The following is a 16,871-nucleotide window of genomic DNA, read 5'->3' as shown; positions in this document are numbered from 1 at the left end:
TACATAGCACTGAGCCTTTTTGTCTGCCAAAGTGTGCCTTTCAATGCACAACAAAGTGGGTCAAAAGTTTGTTTTGTTATTTTATCACTTCTTTTTATCTTAGACTTTTGATGGAGTTTCTTTTCAGTAGGTAAAATGGTTGCCAAGTTTGGCAGGGATAATTTGAGGACAGGGGCACTTCAACAACTCAGACATCTATTTCTGGATGGCCAAGGAAAAGAAAGACTCCCCTGAATTTCTTTCTGTCATAGAAATTCACTCACTCAAATCTTTTCTAAGCTTCTGCTATGTGCTAGACCTTGTGCTAGATACCGGGAATAAAGTTGTGAGCAAGACAAATACTGACCATGTTCTCATGATGAGATTCTTGGTCCTACTCAAGTCTGTTTACCTGGACAACAACTCATGTTCAAAATCTCTCTTCCAATCACATAAAATGCACACCTCCTAAGATTTCCCTGCCGGGCTCTGCTATGAGAAATGAACATTGATTACCAGGGGATGTTGATAGATTATGAGGTGTTCATAGCAAAGAACAGCTATGTAAGTAATCTCCCTGTGGGCCCTTGTACCTGGAATATGTAAAGGTATACACTTTGAAATATAAAACCTTAACCCACAGGACTAAATTCCTGCTTGGGTGATTTCAAGCATACACACACACTTTTATTTACGTGGCTCTCCCAGGGGCACACCTATATTTTGATGTTTATAATGTAAGTAGAACGAGCATTTATTGAATGTTTACCAAGTACCAAGAATTGTGCTAAGCATTTTTTTTTTTTTTGAGACAGAGTCCTGCCTGTCGCCTAAGCTGGAGTGCAGTGGTGTGATCTTGGCTCACTGCAGCCTCTGCCTCCCAGGTTCAAGCAATTCTCCTGCCTCAGCCTCCTGAATAGCTGGGACTATAGGCATGCACCACCACGCCTGGCTAATTTTGTATTTTTAATAGAGATGAGGTTTCACCATGTTGGCCAGGATGGTCTCGATCTCTTGACTTCGTGATCCATCTGCCTCAGTCTCCCAAAGTATTGGGGTTACAGGCATGAGCCACTGTGCCCGGCTATGCTAAGCATTTTAAATGAACAAACTCGTGGCCGGGCTTGGTGGCTCACACCTATATTCCTAGCACTTTGGGAGGCCGAGGCAGGTGGATTGCTTGCTCAGGAGTTCATGACCAGCCTGGGCAACATGGTGAAATCCTGTCTCTACTAAAATACAAAAAATCAGCTGGGCATGGTGGTGTGCGCCTGTAATCCCAGTTACTCTGGAGGGTGAGACAGGAAAATTGCTTGAACCTGGGAGGCGGAGGTTGCAGTGAGCCCAGATCATGCCACTGCATTCCAGCCTGGGTGACAGAGTTAGACTCCATCTCAAAAAAAAAAATAAATAAATAAAATAAAATAAAATAAAAATAAATAAATGAACAAACTCATTTAATCTTTAAATCATATAAGGTTTGAAGACCTGTAATGGATCTGCGATTCTGCTCTATTTCCAAGCTTCTGGATGCTGGCGGAAGACCTTAGACTTCTGGGTCAGAGGTGAAGGGCATTATTACTCGTGGCTCAGCCAGCAGCATGAGCATTAGTACATTTTTACAGTTCCCCCGGCCTGAAGTTCCCAACGGTGCCAGCAAATGGTGGATTGTGCTCTAGGAGAAGAACTCTAAGCTTAAAAAACCTGAATCTTTTATAACGGGCAGTAAGCATGCCTGCCCTTTGCTCCAAAGGGAGACATTATTTCTGTATTTCAAGGCTACTTGCTGTACAAAATCCTTGAAAACAAAGAGGCCTCTGTGTCTCACAAGACATGTAGAAACTTGAGAGACTTATGGAAAACGATCTCTCTGAATAGATATTGTGAATACTTCCTTTAAAGTCACAGTTTCACTCTGTACGGCTGGAGTGCAGTGGCGCGATCTTGGCTCACTGCAACCTCCACCCCCTGGGTTCAAGAGAGTCTGCTGCCTCAGCCTCCCCAGTAGCTGGGATTACAGGCGCATGGCACCATGCCCAGCTAATTTTTTTGTCTTTTTTAGTAGAGACAGAGTTTCACCATGTTGGCCAGACTGGTCTCAAACTCCTGACCTCAGGTGACTGCCCGCCTCGGTCTCCCAAAGTGCAGGGATTACAGGTGTGAACCCACCTACAGCTTTCATTTTCAAAACTTCCTTCAATTATGCAACCTGCAGTTACTCAATTTTTTTGGTAAACCATACAAGAAGTGCAAAAATGATATATTCATTTCCCTGAGGAAAACTTTGGCAATAATTACACATTTGTTTAACCAAGTCAAAGACACTGAGACTGAATTGAAAAACTGCCGATTTTGTTACTTTTTACTAGAACTATAACATAGGATAGGCTTAGTATATACCGTCACAATTCTACTTATTTACAGGTTAGCATGCTGAGCAGTTTTTAGACCACTTTTGTCTCACAAAGAGTGACATGGATTTTTTTCTCTTTTTATTTTATTAGCTAGTTTTTTATTACAATTTTCATTGAGATAATTTTGATATGCAGTTGTAAGAAACAATACAAAAAGGTCCCTTGTACACTTTGCCCAGTATCCTCCAATACTACCATTTTGCTAAACTGTGATATATTGCAACTAAGATATTGACATCAATACAATCCACTCCTATTATTTGCATTTCCACAATTTTACTTTTATTCGTTTGTGTATTAAGCTCTATACAATTTTATCACCCACGTAGATTCATGTATCAACCAATTTGATCAAGATATTGAACAGTTCTTGCCCTTTTATAACCACACCTACTTTCCTCCCAATTCCCCATCTCAATACGACCCAGGGCAACCACTAATCTGCTATCTCTGTATAAGTGTGTCATTTTATGTAAATGGAATCATACAGCGTGTAATCTTTTGGAATGGGCTTTCTTTTGTACCCAGCAAAATTCGCTGGACATATGTCCAACTTGTGTGTATCAGTTGTTTGCTCATTTTGATTACAGAGTAGTATTTCCTGGGATGTATACACCACAGTTTATTTAACCATTCACTTGTTGAAAGACATCGATGCTGATTACTTTTTTTGCTGTTGCAAATACAGCCACTATGAGCATTCATGTGTTTGTGGAAATGTGTTTTCTTTTCTCTGGCATAAATGTCTAGGAGTGCAATTACTGGGTTAGATTTTGCATATTTTCATTAGTGTTTGCAGGTACTGTGAGTGTGGGAGTATGTGTGAGAAATACCATAACATTTTATCCCAGGTGTAGATTACAATGTTAAAAAATATAATATCAACTTTTATTTGAGATTTAGGGGATATGTGTGCAGGTTTGTTACATGAGTTTATTACATGACACTGAGGTTTGAGGTATGAAAGACCCCATCACCCAGGATCATTAACTTCTACTCTTATTACTTCCACTGCCTATTGGGTACTGAGCATAGTATCCAGTAGGCAGTTTTTCAGCCCCTGTCCCCCTTCCTCTCTCCTGCTTCTAGTAGTCCCCAGTGTCTGTTGTTCTCATCTTTTTTTTTTTTTTGACATGGAGTTTTGCTCTTGTTGCCCAGGCTGGAGTTCAATGGCATGATCTTGGCTCACTGCAACCTCTGCCTCCTGGGTTCAAGCATTCTATCTCAGCCTCCCAAGTAGCTGGGATTACAGGCATGTGTCACCACACCAGACTAATTTTTGTATTTTTAGTAGAGACAGGGTTTCTCAATGTTGGCAAGGCTGGTCTCGAACTCCTGACCTCAAGTGATTTGCCCGCCTTGGCCTTCCAAAGTGCCGGGATTACAGGCGTGAGCCACTGCGCCTGGCTCTGTTGTTCTCATCTTTATGTCCATGTGTACCTAATATTTAGTTCCTACTTGTGAGAACATGATGCAGTATTTGGTTTCCTGTTCCTTTGCTAATTTGCGTAGCATAATGGCCTGCAGATACATCCGTGTTGTTGTAAAGGACATGATTTTGTTCTTTTTATGACTGCATAGTATTCCATGGCATATATGTACCACATTCTCTTTATCCAATCCATTGTTGATGGGTACCTAGGTTGATTCCATGTCTTTTCTGTTCTGTATAGTGCTTTGATTAATGTATGAGTGCATGTGTCTTTTTCATAGAATGATTTATTTTTCTTTGAGCATATAATCTAATTGCTGGGTTGAGTAGTGGTTCTGTTTTAAGTTCTTTGAGAAATAAAACTGCTTTCCACAGTGGCTGAACTCTTTTACATTCCCACCAATAGCATGTAAGTGCTTCTTTTTCTCCCCATCCTTGCCAGCATCTGTTATTTTCTGGCTTTTAAAAGCCATTCTGTCAAGGGTAGGATGATCTCGCTCTCTTTTTTTTTTTTTTTTTTTTGAGATGGAGTCTCCCTCTGTTGCCCTGGCTAGAGTGCCATGGCGTGATCTCGGCTCACTGCAACCTCCACCTCCTGGGTGCAAGTGATTCTTCTGCCTCAGCCTCCCAAGTAGCTGGGACTATAGGTGTGTGTCACCACACCCAGCTAATTTTTTGTATTTTTGGTAGAGATGGGGTTTCACCATGTTGGCCAGGCTGGCCTCAAAATCCTGACCTCATTATCTGCCTGCCTCGGCCTCCCAAAGTGCTGGGATTACAGGCGTGAGCCATGGTGCCTGGCTGAGATGATATCTCATTGTGGTTTTGATTTGCATTTCTCTGATGATTAGTGATGTTGAACACTTTTTCATATGTTTGTTGGCTTCTTGGATGTCTTTTGAAAAGTTTCTGTTTATGTCTTTTGCCCCACTTTTTTTTTTTTTTTTTTTTTTTGAGACGGAGTCTTGCTCCGTCGCCCAGGCTGGAGTGCAGTGGCCCAATCTCAGCTCACTGCAAGCTCCGCCTCCTGGGTTCACGCCATTCTCCTGCCTCAGCCTCCTGAACAGCTGAGACTACAGGCGCCTGCCACCACGCCCGGCTAATTTTTTGTATTTTTAGTAGAGATGGGATTTCACCGTGTTAGCCAGGATGGTCTTGATCTCCTGATCTTGTGATCTGCCCGCCTCAGCCTCCCAAAGTGCTGGGATTACAGGCCTGAGCCACCACGCCTGGTTCTTTTGCCCACTTTTTAATAATGTTATGTGGTTTTTGCTTGTTGAGTTGTTTAAGTTCCTTATAGATTCTGCATACTAAACCTTTGTTGGATACATAGTTTGCAAACATTTTCTCTCATTCTGTAGGTTGTTTGTTTACTCTGTTGGCAGTTTCTCTTGCTGTGATACAGACATGTATATGGCAAATCTAAACAGCATAATCCAATCAGTTGTTATACTAAGATACTTTATGCTTTGTTCTCCAACTCCAAATTGGCTCCTTTACCTAGCGGAAATGTTATGAAAGGTAGAATATAAGAAGACAAACAGCAGTGAACTCCCCTGGACCTGATTTGCCAATAGTGAGGTATGTAAGCTTAAGCCAGATGCTTACTTTTAGCTTCAGTTTCCTGGTCTCTTAATAGGGCTGAAAACATGACATATATATTTTTTCTACTAGTGCTAATTGGATTATGATTCTGATCCAGTGAATTCTGTTGAGAAGCCAGTACTTACAGCCAAGTTGTACACTCTTTATGTTTGTATTTACTTTAGTCAGACAGACCTGCGTTTGCATCCTAACTCTCCTGGTTGTGTGACTTTGGGGCAAGCTGCCTAACCTCTTTGAGGTTCTGTAAAATTAATATGACAACACTGTCTTTTCCATAAATATTTCTACACACTCAAGTCTCTTGAATTAAAAAAACAAAAAACCCTGCCTTGCCCTCATGTTTCTGTTCCTTTATCACTACCTCTCTCTCTCTTTTTTTCTTTTCTTTTTTTTTTTGAGACAGAGTCTTGCTCTTTTGCCCAGGCTGGAGTGAAGTGGCGTGATCTTGGCTCACTGCAACCTCCCCACCCCGCCCCGGGGTTCAAGTGATTCTCCTGCTTCAGCCTCCCAAGTAGCTGGGATTATAGGCGCCCACTACCACATCCAGCTAATGTGTGTATTTTTAGTAGAGACGGGGTTTTGCCACGTTGGTCAGGCTGGTCTCAAACTCCTGACCTCAGGTGACGCACCCACCTCAGCCTCCCAAAGTGCTAGGTTTATAGGCGTGAACCACTGAGCCCCGCCGGCCATCTCTCTTGCTTTTATTTCAGAGCAAGCTTCCGAAGAACTGTTTGCACTATTGTTTCTACGTTCCCCCCTTCCTTTGACCCTATAGCAATGTGATTTCTACTCTTATTACTTCCACTGAGACTATTTTCACCAAAGTCACTAATGACTGCCTTCTTCCTGAATTCAAAGAACAGTTCCCTATTGTTTCTCAGCAAAATTCAACATAACAACTATCTCCTCGAAACACTCTTTTCCTTTGGCTTCCAATAATTTATTTTCTACCTCTGTTCTTCTTTTTTTCTCTGTTTCCTTTGGGGTCTGTCTTCTGCTTACCCCTTACATATGTGCTTGTCCTATAAAGTTCTATTCTAGATCCTCTATTTCTCTACAAAATCTTCTGGATATCTTATATATTTTCATGTCTTCAAGTACCACCTACCATGTATGCTAATAACTCCTGAATCTTAATCTTTAGTTGATAGTTTTTCTGAGCTTCATATCCTTATGCACAACTGCACTCTATTTCCACTTAATTGTCTTATAGATACGTCCCACAACATGTCCAAAATAAAACTCATTATCTTTCTACCCATATTAATGTCCTTATATTGGTGAAGGAATCACCATCCACTCAATGGCTCAAGCCAGAAACCTGGGCATTATCCTTTCCTTTCCCCTACCCTCATGCCCCATATTCAATCGAGGAAGTCTTGCTGATTCCAGCTTTCACATATCTCTTGAATCCATCCATCTTCTCCATCTCAATGGCCATTTTCTGATTCAGACCACCATCGTCTCTCATCTCGATGACTACAACATTCTCCACATTGATCTCATTGATCAGTCTTGCTGCCATTCTTCACACTACAGCTGAATGTATCACACCATTTCCCTGATTACAATCTTGCAAAAGCTTTACGTTGCCCTCCAGCTAAAGTTCAGACTCTTGGAAATGACTTACAAGACCCTTTGTGATGCGGACTCTGCTCACCTCCGTAGTTTCATCTTTCTCTCCTCTCACTGTTCAGACACCATATCTTTCATGCTCCATTGAAACAGAGCTCCTTCCAGTCCCTCAGATGAGCCATGAGGCCTGTGGGTACGTGTTATCCTCTTAGCTGGAAAACTCCTCTCCAAGCTTTTCACAGGTCTATAACTCTATCACCACCTCCAACAAGCAAAGCTTCCCTGATCCCCCACGCTCCTGCTGGGTGGATCAGCACATATTCAATGTTCCCCTCTGTGTTCACCCTATCATCGTATTTGGTACATTGTACTATCAGTATCTCTCACTGCACTGACCTCTGTGAAGGCAAAGGCCCTGCCCATTTCACAGGTATTCCTTGTACTTAGCAGAGCCTGACACGTAGTGAGAACACACTCCACAAGTGTCTATTGACTGAGCACAGGTACAGAAGTCACATGCTAGCTTGTTTAATAAGTTAGTTTCTGCTCTGTCACCAGAATAATAGAATAACAGAGTATTTCAAATATTGGGATTTTAATAGGACAGTAGAATAGGACAGTAAGCCAGTCGGTTTCTTTCTGGGTTCAGAAGCCCTGTGGCTTGACAGAGGGAACTTGGGGGTTCTCATGATGAGAGGGGGGAAGAAGGGGAGAGGAGAATGGTAAAGGAAGCCCACTGGGCAGGTTTTGGGGTCCCTAACATGGCTTTAACCAGAACAGCTCAAAATTGTTTTGCTTCATCCACTGGAATGCCATTTTATATTTCATATGGGAAAAAAAGGAATGATAAAGGAGACAACAACAACAACAAGAAAACGAAGCCCTGATCTAAGTAGGCTATCAAAACAGGTCTTCTAAAATGGTTCTGCGACTAAGTCAAAAACACTGAGAAATGGAGGCAGGTATTGTGGTCACTACAACATAGCATACATTGATATTATCCCAAAAATGTACAATACTCTTGAACACCTTCCTGGTACAATGATATGTACTCATAAGTTTGCCATTTATTAAATCAGTTAAGTTAAATGAAACTACTAATTGCTATTTTATTATGCTATTTCTATTTCTCTTCTGTATATTATTGTTTGAGAAGATTGTACCTATCTACACTACGACTTTTTGCTGAGTAGACAAGGAGAAGCATATATAATCAGACTTTTTTTTTTTTTTTTTTTGACACAGAGTTTCATTCTTGTTGCCCAGGCTGGGATGCAATGGCATGATCTCAGCTTACCGCAACCTCCACCTCCCAGGTTTAAGCGATTCTCCTGCCTCAGCCTCCTGACTAGTTGGGATTACAGGCATGCACCACCATGTCCGGCTAATTTTGTATTTTTAGTAGAGACAGGGTTTCTCCATGTTGGCCAGGCTGGTCTCGAACTCCCATCTTCAGTTAATCCTCTCACTTCAGCCTCCCAAATTGCCGTGATGACAGACGTGAGCCATTGGGCCAGGCTCTAATCAGACTTTTAAAAATTAAATGAAACCCAGTACTGGCAATTTACAATGCTAGTCTGCTGCCTCTACTGATGCATGGGGAGATTTCACGCCTTATAATTCCCTAGTGGAATGCTACCCATCGTGTCATGGCACACCTTTCTAATGCTGGAGACGGTAAGGTGTTAGACAAAAAGATTGCTATTGGAAGAGAAAGCTTAGAAGTTAAATATTCTCTATCATTTATTCAAAAATATTTATTTAGAGCCTACTGTGTGCCAAGAACCTGCCAAATTTCTAGGGTTTGGAAACATATAAGTGAAAAAAATAGACAAGGTCTCTGCTGTTACAAAGCTTATATTGTGATGGGGTGGTGGGAGAGAGAGACATTAAATGAGTAAAGCAAAAAGATAATTTTGAGGCGTGATGATCTGTGAAGCTGACAGAATGATAATGTGCTGGATGTGGATACTGAGGGAAGGTGTCAGTAGGGTGGGACTGCTCTAGCCAGGTGGCTTCTGGGCTGAACAACCTGGGGAAGAACCAGCCTTGTGAAGGAGTAAGGGAAGGGCCTTCTCATCGAGGGAACAGTGAGGGCAACTTATCATCTTGTGCCTTTCCCATGAGGTCCTCAAGTAGCCAGAGCCTGAGGTGTAAAGCAAGTTCTAAGCTTCCCCAGGTGACTCCAAGGCCCATGGCCAGGTGGTTTATTAGGAAGGCCCGAAAGAGTGTGCCTATGTATAAGGGGCATCAAGGAAAAATCAGGAAGGGGAGAGAAGAGTCACATGCATGCTTTTATAAGAAGTTATGCACTCGGGTAGAATGACTATTTTGTTTTCCTCTTAGGATTTAAAAGAAGCTACTCTTGAAACTGGACGTGAAATCTAAAATAACAAAAAATGGCCCTACATTTTAAGCGGATTTAATTGAAGCTTGCAGTCATCCTACTTGGCCGCTAGAGAGCAGTATTGCCTATCAAATGCACCACAAGGCCCACGCTGCAGGCTGACATTTAGAGGGAGAAACTCAGTGCCACAGGTAAATCTCTTCTCCCATCTTCATTTCCCACTCCTCCCCGACCCTCCTCATAATTCCACCCCTTAACTTCCTACTGTTTACCTATCACACACAAAATCTCAGTGTTCTGGATAAGCCTTACGTTTAGAGAAAATCTCTGATTTTTTTTTTTTTTTTTTTAGACGGAGTCTCGCTTTGTTGCCAGAGCACAGTGGCGCAATCTCAGCTCACTGCAACCTCCGCCTGCCGGGTTCAAGCGATTCTCCTGCCTCAGCCTCCCAAGTAGCTGGGACTACAGGTGTGCGCCACCACGCCCAGCTAAGTTTTGTATTTTTAGTAGAGACGGGGTTTCACCATATTAGCCAGGATGGTCTTGAACTCTTGACCTCGTGATCTGCCCACCTTGGCCTCCCAAAGTGCTGGGATTACAGGCGTGAGGCACCGCGCCTGGCCTAAATCTCTGATTTTTTAGCAAAGAATAAAATCAGCACATTTAACCATGTTGGAAGTATTTTGACTCTTCCCTCAGCTGGGGACACTCAGTGGCCAAAATCCGGGTCTAGGTAGCCTTTGGAGCAGTGGTGGGTTCCTTTTTCCCAGTTCTTCAGAATTAGACCCGTTATTTGGGGGAATGGGTTCACGTTTTTAGCCTAGAGAGCAAGGAATGTTGTTCCTTCCATGTGTTGTTAGATCGACTGTCTGCTGGTAGGTTGGTGGCAGCAGAGACCTACTCTGCCTGAGCCGGCCTCAGTGGGCGCCAGGACCTTGCTTCCTTCTTCCTCAGCAGCTCAAGCTCCCGCTTCCTGAGGGGAAGTCTTGTGTTCTGTGCGTTGGGGCCTTTTATGAAACAGTTTGCAAAAGAATGGGTTCATGAAAAGAAAAAGGAGGAGAAAGAGATGACAGAATTTTAGCCATAGCCACACAGGCAGAGCAAAAGAAAGAATTTCAAATATGGAATAAATCCCAAAAAAGGTAGGAATTTATAATATGGACCCTGCTTTCTTCCATAGAAAGATTTGAGGCATGCTACAGCAAAAATACACGTCAAAAACACACATCGCTTGGAACATAATTTATTCATCCACATTATATTTACTGCCCTACTTTCATGTGCTAGGAGCTAGGTGTATACCTGAACAAGATGGACATAGACCCTGCTCCTATGCAGCTTCTATTGGAAATGAGTACGGTTACAAATGAAATCAGAAATCATACAAGAAAATTTGTGTGTCAGGGTGGTTCAGAGCTGGGAGGAAACTTAAAATGATCATCTCCAACATGTTTATCTTATAGATGAGGAAATGGTGGCTCAGAAATATTGTAATGGATCCAGAGATGAAACAATGCTTTCATTTGAGCACGAAAATTTGCTCTGAGGAAATAGGAAAATACCTATTACCTGGGTTTCCTGGCTTTTTCGGAGCTTGATGAAGACAGAATAGTCAGGGAAAGGAAACTTCTTTGGGGGGATGCTAATTTATGAAAAATAATGGTCGTATGGATCCTTACATCACAGACATGAAGAGACAATGAACCATTCTTAATATGACTATATAAAATCATTAGCACTTCATGAAATTGAGCTATATAGTATTGTGTTGTATTTCAGTGAAGAGATTTCTGTATGGGTTTAAACTACTGCACAGTTCAAGACTGTAACTTTGTTTAATCTAACTTGACATAAGAATGTAACCAAAAAAATGCGGAACAATGTTTAACTCTTTTAAAGTCCAGCCTTGAACAGTCACCCAGCCAATAGGATGACTGAAACTCTCTTCAGATGAAACCACTGCCTCCACCCAGCGGTCTGGTACAGTCAGCTCCTTTTTTAAAGCATGTTTCGGGGTCCTACCTGATCTGTGTAGTTGTCTCAGTAGAAGCGAATACTGACAAGAAAAAGAAACAGGGATGTTTGATTATGTTGTTTCTTACTTTTATTAGAACATGAACTTCTAGAGCTGGGATTGTATCTTGGATTTTTGGTTCCGCTGGTAGCACACTGTGCTCAATAAAAATTAATCCATTGATCAACAGGACAGAAAATCACATCCTGCCAGAAGCAATATCTCCTGTTTGTCCCATATAAAACCAATTAGAGTGTTAGCATGTTGTAATGGAGACAGAAACCAAGGAAAGCAGCAAAAAAAAAAAAAAAAAAAAAAAAATTAAAAAAATCCCCCAAAACATCAAATAGAAAATATAACTGGAAAAAAACAGGTAACGATGGGATGCCACTACCCAATTCCATTTTCCCCTTGACACTCTCTTTCAACTTATCCTTAGTGTAATAAAAGTTTGACTGCAGAGTGGCATCTTGGACTGCCCACATTTCCTGATCAGGGTTGGGCAGGGGAAGCCGTCCACCTTCCTAACAGCTCACCCGGAGGGGACCCACTGAGGTGCTCGCAGCAGTCTTGCCATCTACCTGACATCCCCACCAGGGCACCAGCTCTTGAGTTCTCCTTGCTCAGCTTGGCTCGGTCAGAAAACAAGAAGGACAATTCATCTGGGAAGGAATAAATAGGCAGCTGGCAGGAGACAGCAAGCTAGCTGCTACCGATAAGACAGACTGGGTGTGGGAAGGAAAGTGAGACAGACAAATTGGGAATTCTTTGTGTCATGAACCCTCTTGAGAATTGATTAAAAGCTACCAAGGCTTTCTCTAGAATGCAAACATATGTATATGTGCACACAATTTTTGCATTCATTTCATGAACCCCCACCTCACTTTCACACAAACACACCTCTTGTTCTAAAAACATAAACTCTAGAAGCTATAAGCTTCCAAATCTTACTAACCAAGAAATTCTGAAAAACTTTTTAATCATGGCAACTTTTTAATAGTAAGGATTCTCCAATTGTAGTCTTATATGTTTCAAACATAATCAGGTTCAAAAGCAATTCCTAAAACACTAAAAATGGTCAAAATGGACACTTATGGTAAAAAATACTTATCAATGTTTCTTCTTATGTTGCAAAGCATACTATATTTCAAGTTTCTACATATGCATTTACATAAAACTATTATTATTTTTTAAGACGGAGTTTTCTTTTGTTGCCCGGGCTGGAGAGCTATGGCGTGATCTCGGATCACCACAACCTCCGCCTCCAGGGTTCAAGTGATTCTCCTGCCTCAGCCTCCCAAGTAGCTGGAATTACAGGCACCTGCCACCATACCTGGCTAATTTTTGTATTTTTAGTAGAGATGGAGTTTCACCATGTTGGCCAAGCTAGACTCGAACTCCTGACTTCAAGTGGTCCACCAACTTCGGCCTCCCAAAGTGCTGGTATTACAGGCATGAGCCATCACGCCCGGCCTATTAATTTTGTTTAAAAGAAAAAAGACTTCCAAATCTTGGATGGTGGTTGGGCGATGGGGGTGTCAAATCATCTGATATTTGACTATTCAGGGCTCTTTTGGGGAAATAAAAAGCCCCAAAGTAAACAAAACTGTTTTGTCCATCTACCAGGCTCATATACTCTGTGTCCTGAAAGGAGGGGGAACATCTTTAAGTTCAACTGAAAATATGCTAACTGCAGGCTGAGCGCAGTTGCCTGCGCCTGTAATCCTAGCCCTTTGGGAGGCTGAGGAGGGCAGATTGCTTGAGCTCCAGAGTTTGATACTGGCCTGGACAACACAGCAAGACCCATCTCTTAAAAAAAAAAAATGCTAAGTGCAAACTGCACATTCTGCAAATGGTTCAGCATAGGAACAGGAGGCTCTTTCTGATCTCTTCTTGAAGGTAGGTCCAGGGCCTTTGGCTTATCTTCTTTTCGAAGACCATACAGGAAGAGGTTTTCAAACAAGGATGGAGCAAGAAGGCAGCGACGCTTGGACCACCTGCAGCCTGAGACACAGGAGAAAGTCCACCTGCCCTCACAGCATGTGGGAGAGCAGAAGGGGCAGAGATAACCGCTGGCAGAGGGAACATGTGGGAGGAAGTAAGGGGAAATCAATAAAACAGAGATTAAAAAAAAATGTGCTTTCCATGCCATGAATGAAGGCCCAAGTTAACTCCCCAAATGCTTTCAGGGATCACAGAAATGACACTGTCAAATACAGCGTTAGTTTTCTGAAGCCTACAGGCTGAATTTTATTTATTTACAGTTAACTCCCATTTAAAAAGATAGCATATTCTACATCAAAGGGAAAAAAACTTTTCCTAATGTATCCATTTCTCTTCTGAAGCACACGAGCTGTCGCTATATAATACTTTGTGGCATTTTCTCAGTTGTGCTTGCTTTTCTCTGTATCAGGAAATGCACAGTAAACAGGCTCAAGCCCAGGTCTACTGCTTCTCAATGCCAAGCTGGCAATCGTTTGACTGTGTGTGTTTTTAAATGCATTGTTAGTTTTTTGTTTTGTTTTTTGAGTTCATTACAACTTCTTAAGAATTTCACCAACAGCCTATACAGTACAAGTTCAAAAAAGTAAACATGTTAAGATAAGCAGACAACTCTTCAGAAGCCCAAACACATTTTCTTGCCATATTTATGTTGAAATTCTCCATCTACAATGAGCAGTCATGAAGATGATCTTCTTCAGGGCAACATGGTCACAGGACTGGGGCAATCCAGGGGACTGAGAGGGAGCATGAGGACGGGAGGGGGGGCTACCTCTTGCTGTTTCACGTTAGAGACAAACTGTAACACAGTCCATGGGCCTGCAATCATCCCCTTTTATCATCTGGCATAACGCTTGTTGTAGTCATCCACTTTATTCCGGAAGTCTTTCTTGTCCCGCAAATGATGTTTTGCAGCTTCAATATTCAGTGGATTATCAAAATTCAAAAGATCAGTAAACAAAGAGTTTAATCCCCAAACGACATCCTTTAATGTTCTTGTGGGAGCCCAGCCAGTGCCATCCATTGAATGTTCTCTCAGTAAACTCAGACATATTTCCCCTGTCTTTGTGATGGTGGGGTGCCAGATCTTGGTCAGGCATTTCACTTTGGGAGGCACCATGTTGTACGCATCGGGAACTTCAGTTTCAAAGTGAAATTTTCCACCCTGGCAGTAACCCTCATCTGGGGTTACTGTTAGCTGAAAACAATGAAGCTTGTTTGGATCAGGAAAATGCACTTTACACGTACAAGGTAAATTAGCTTCAAGTTCTGCAACCTCTTTAACAAGCAATTCGTCTCTCACAGAAACCCTCCGAGTGGAGTCGGACGCTGTGACTGCTGTCCAGGACCCTTTGAGACCATCGTCACGCTTCAGTTTGCTTGCTAGCGTTAGCATTACTGCTGCCTTTACCCTGGGCTCCCCGAGACAGGCGAGGCGGGTCTGGTGCCCAACACCATGCCCGGCCCGGGCGGCTGCTGTGAGACGCGGCCCCTCACAGCCGCCGCATTGTTAGTTTTATTTTATTTTATTTTATTTATTTATTTATTTATTTATTTATTTATTTATTTTTGAGACGGAGTCTGGCTCTGTCTCCCAGGCGGGAGTGCAGGGGCCGGATCTCAGCTCACTGCAAGCTCCGCCTCCCGGGTTTACGCCATTCTCCTGCCTCAGCCTCCCGAGTAGCTGGGACTACAGGCGCCCGCCACCGCGCCCGGCTAGTTTTTTGTATTTTTTAGTAGAGACGGGGTTTCACCATGTTAGCCAGGATGGTCTCGATCTCCTGACCTCGTGATCCGCCCTTCTCAGCCTCCCAAAGTGCTGGGGATTACAGGCTTGAGCCACCGCGCCCGGCCGCATTGTTAGTTTTAACTAAGATTTATGTATGTTCCATGAATGATGTTTCAAAGCAGGAGAGAAAAAGAGGATCAGGCATCGCTATGAAATCAGTTCTTGGTAAATTGTGTAAAAGTGCAAACCATAAGCTGTCAAGAGGACTGGACTGGGGTAGCTTTTGGGGAATGATTCAGGTTTCTGTGGTGACTATTTTGTTCTCCCTGGAAGTTCAGTTGGTGGTTTTCTGGGTCTGATAAAAATTTCACCACCTGGTGAAGATAAGCACTAGCTGTCTACCAGCTTTCTGGATATGGTTTCCTGGCTGTGAGAAGAAACTAAAATTACCGGCTTTCTGAATTGCTGGCCTTCTGGTTGTTCTCCAAATCTACTTTGCTCATTTCTGAGTCTGAGTGCTAGTTAGCTTGAACTAGTTAGTTCGTTCTTTTCTGAGTGTAGAGAAGTCAATTTTAGTGTAAACACAGTGGATAAGACCATGGACTTGGCAGTGGGATGGCCTGGATTAACTCCCTGGTCTGCCATTTACTGGCCCATGTCTCAGCTTCCCCATCTGAAAATGGGGATAATATGATTATCTACCCGACAGGGGAGTTAGGAGCAAATAAGTAATAGGTAAAAGTTATTTAGAATAGTACCTGGTACATAGTGAGTTTTTTATTTTAGAGTGTTTGCAATGATGATTGTTGTAGTTGTTATTGTTCTGGTGACCTCATTCCAGTTTTTTTGTCTGGGGAGCTGATCTTGTTCTGATATGGCTCAGATGGAGCTGACCTCACCTGCCTCTGTTCTGTGGGCGGACACATAGCCCAGACCTAGCCAATCAATGAATTCTCTCCTCCCAGCTACAGTGATTGCCTCAGGGATAGGAACATGATATAAAAGGAACATGATACAAATTGGTCCAATCAGGTGATTACAGGAGTGTGCTTAGAACTGTTGAGAAAGAGAGCTTATCTTTTGTTTTGGGGTGGTTAGGGAGTAGGATGTAAGCCAGAAGATGTGAGGGGCTACCGTGTGCAGTCAGGTTGACACTGAAACCAGTGTAGAGGAAAGCAGAGCCAGGTGATGAAGGGAGAAAGAGGAATCAACTGAAATTGTAGGACCCCATGGCTCTAGCCATGCCTGAAGCTCTAGGACGACTCTTTCTGCACAAGTCCGTTTGTGTTGGGTTTCTCTCCTTGGCTGTTACTAACTCAGGCTCTCCTATGACACAGTCTATCTCCTCGACCCATTCATATGCACCCCATCCTTTGAGGCACCGCACAAAGCTCACCCCTTCTGGAAGTGACGCTTCCTTTTCTAAGTTCCCACAGTACCTACCCTCTGGGCCATCAATCTAGTACTTATTATTCACTTTAGAAAGTATGCCTTTGCCAATGCAGCTATGGCATCTCTTCGGTGCTACAGATCGTCTCTGTGTTTTACTGTTTGGTGATCTCCATAGCCATTTGCACATCTGGCATTTCACAGCAAGCTTGCCAGTATTTATTATTTTAATTCCTTCTATCCACTTATATCCATCAGAAGTGGATTAAATACCTCGGTACACAAATAAATGTAAGCATAGGAGTACATAAAGTCAACTGAAGATGGGCGAACAAAGTTATATTGTTCATGTAGGTGACTTTCAAGGTAAGAGCCCAGCTCCTTGT

At 42.6% G+C, this 16,871-nt stretch overlaps 1 protein-coding gene and 1 long non-coding RNA gene across 2 annotated transcripts; both read right to left on the bottom strand.

Annotated features, from left to right (window-relative positions):
- Positions 1-1,879: 1,879 nt before the first annotated feature.
- LOC117069330 lies at positions 1,880-9,843 on the bottom strand. The gene is made up of 2 exons (XR_004431506.1): positions 9,760-9,843; positions 1,880-1,938 (listed from the first exon to the last, which is right to left on the bottom strand). It is a non-coding gene; the product is annotated as an uncharacterized LOC117069330 (long non-coding RNA).
- Positions 9,844-13,877: 4,034 nt separating this feature from the next.
- Positions 13,878-14,864, bottom strand: LOC117070912 (NEDD8-conjugating enzyme UBE2F-like). Its single transcript, XM_033190654.1, has one exon. The coding sequence runs from the start codon at positions 14,761-14,763 to the stop codon at positions 14,206-14,208; it is 558 nt and encodes a 185-aa protein (XP_033046545.1). The 5' UTR covers positions 14,764-14,864; the 3' UTR covers positions 13,878-14,205.
- Positions 14,865-16,871: the final 2,007 nt, after the last annotated feature.

This window comes from Trachypithecus francoisi, unplaced genomic scaffold, assembly GCF_009764315.1.
Source record: "Trachypithecus francoisi isolate TF-2019V2 unplaced genomic scaffold, Tfra_2.0 Lachesis_group3, whole genome shotgun sequence".
Lineage (NCBI taxonomy): Eukaryota > Metazoa > Chordata > Mammalia > Primates > Cercopithecidae > Trachypithecus > Trachypithecus francoisi.
This window is presented reverse-complemented; position numbering and strand designations above follow the sequence as displayed.

Coding starts and splice junctions, on each gene's coding strand:
- LOC117070912 (XM_033190654.1), bottom strand. CDS start 14,763: ATGCTAACGCTAGCAAGCAAACTGAAGCGTGACGATGGTCTCAAAGGG.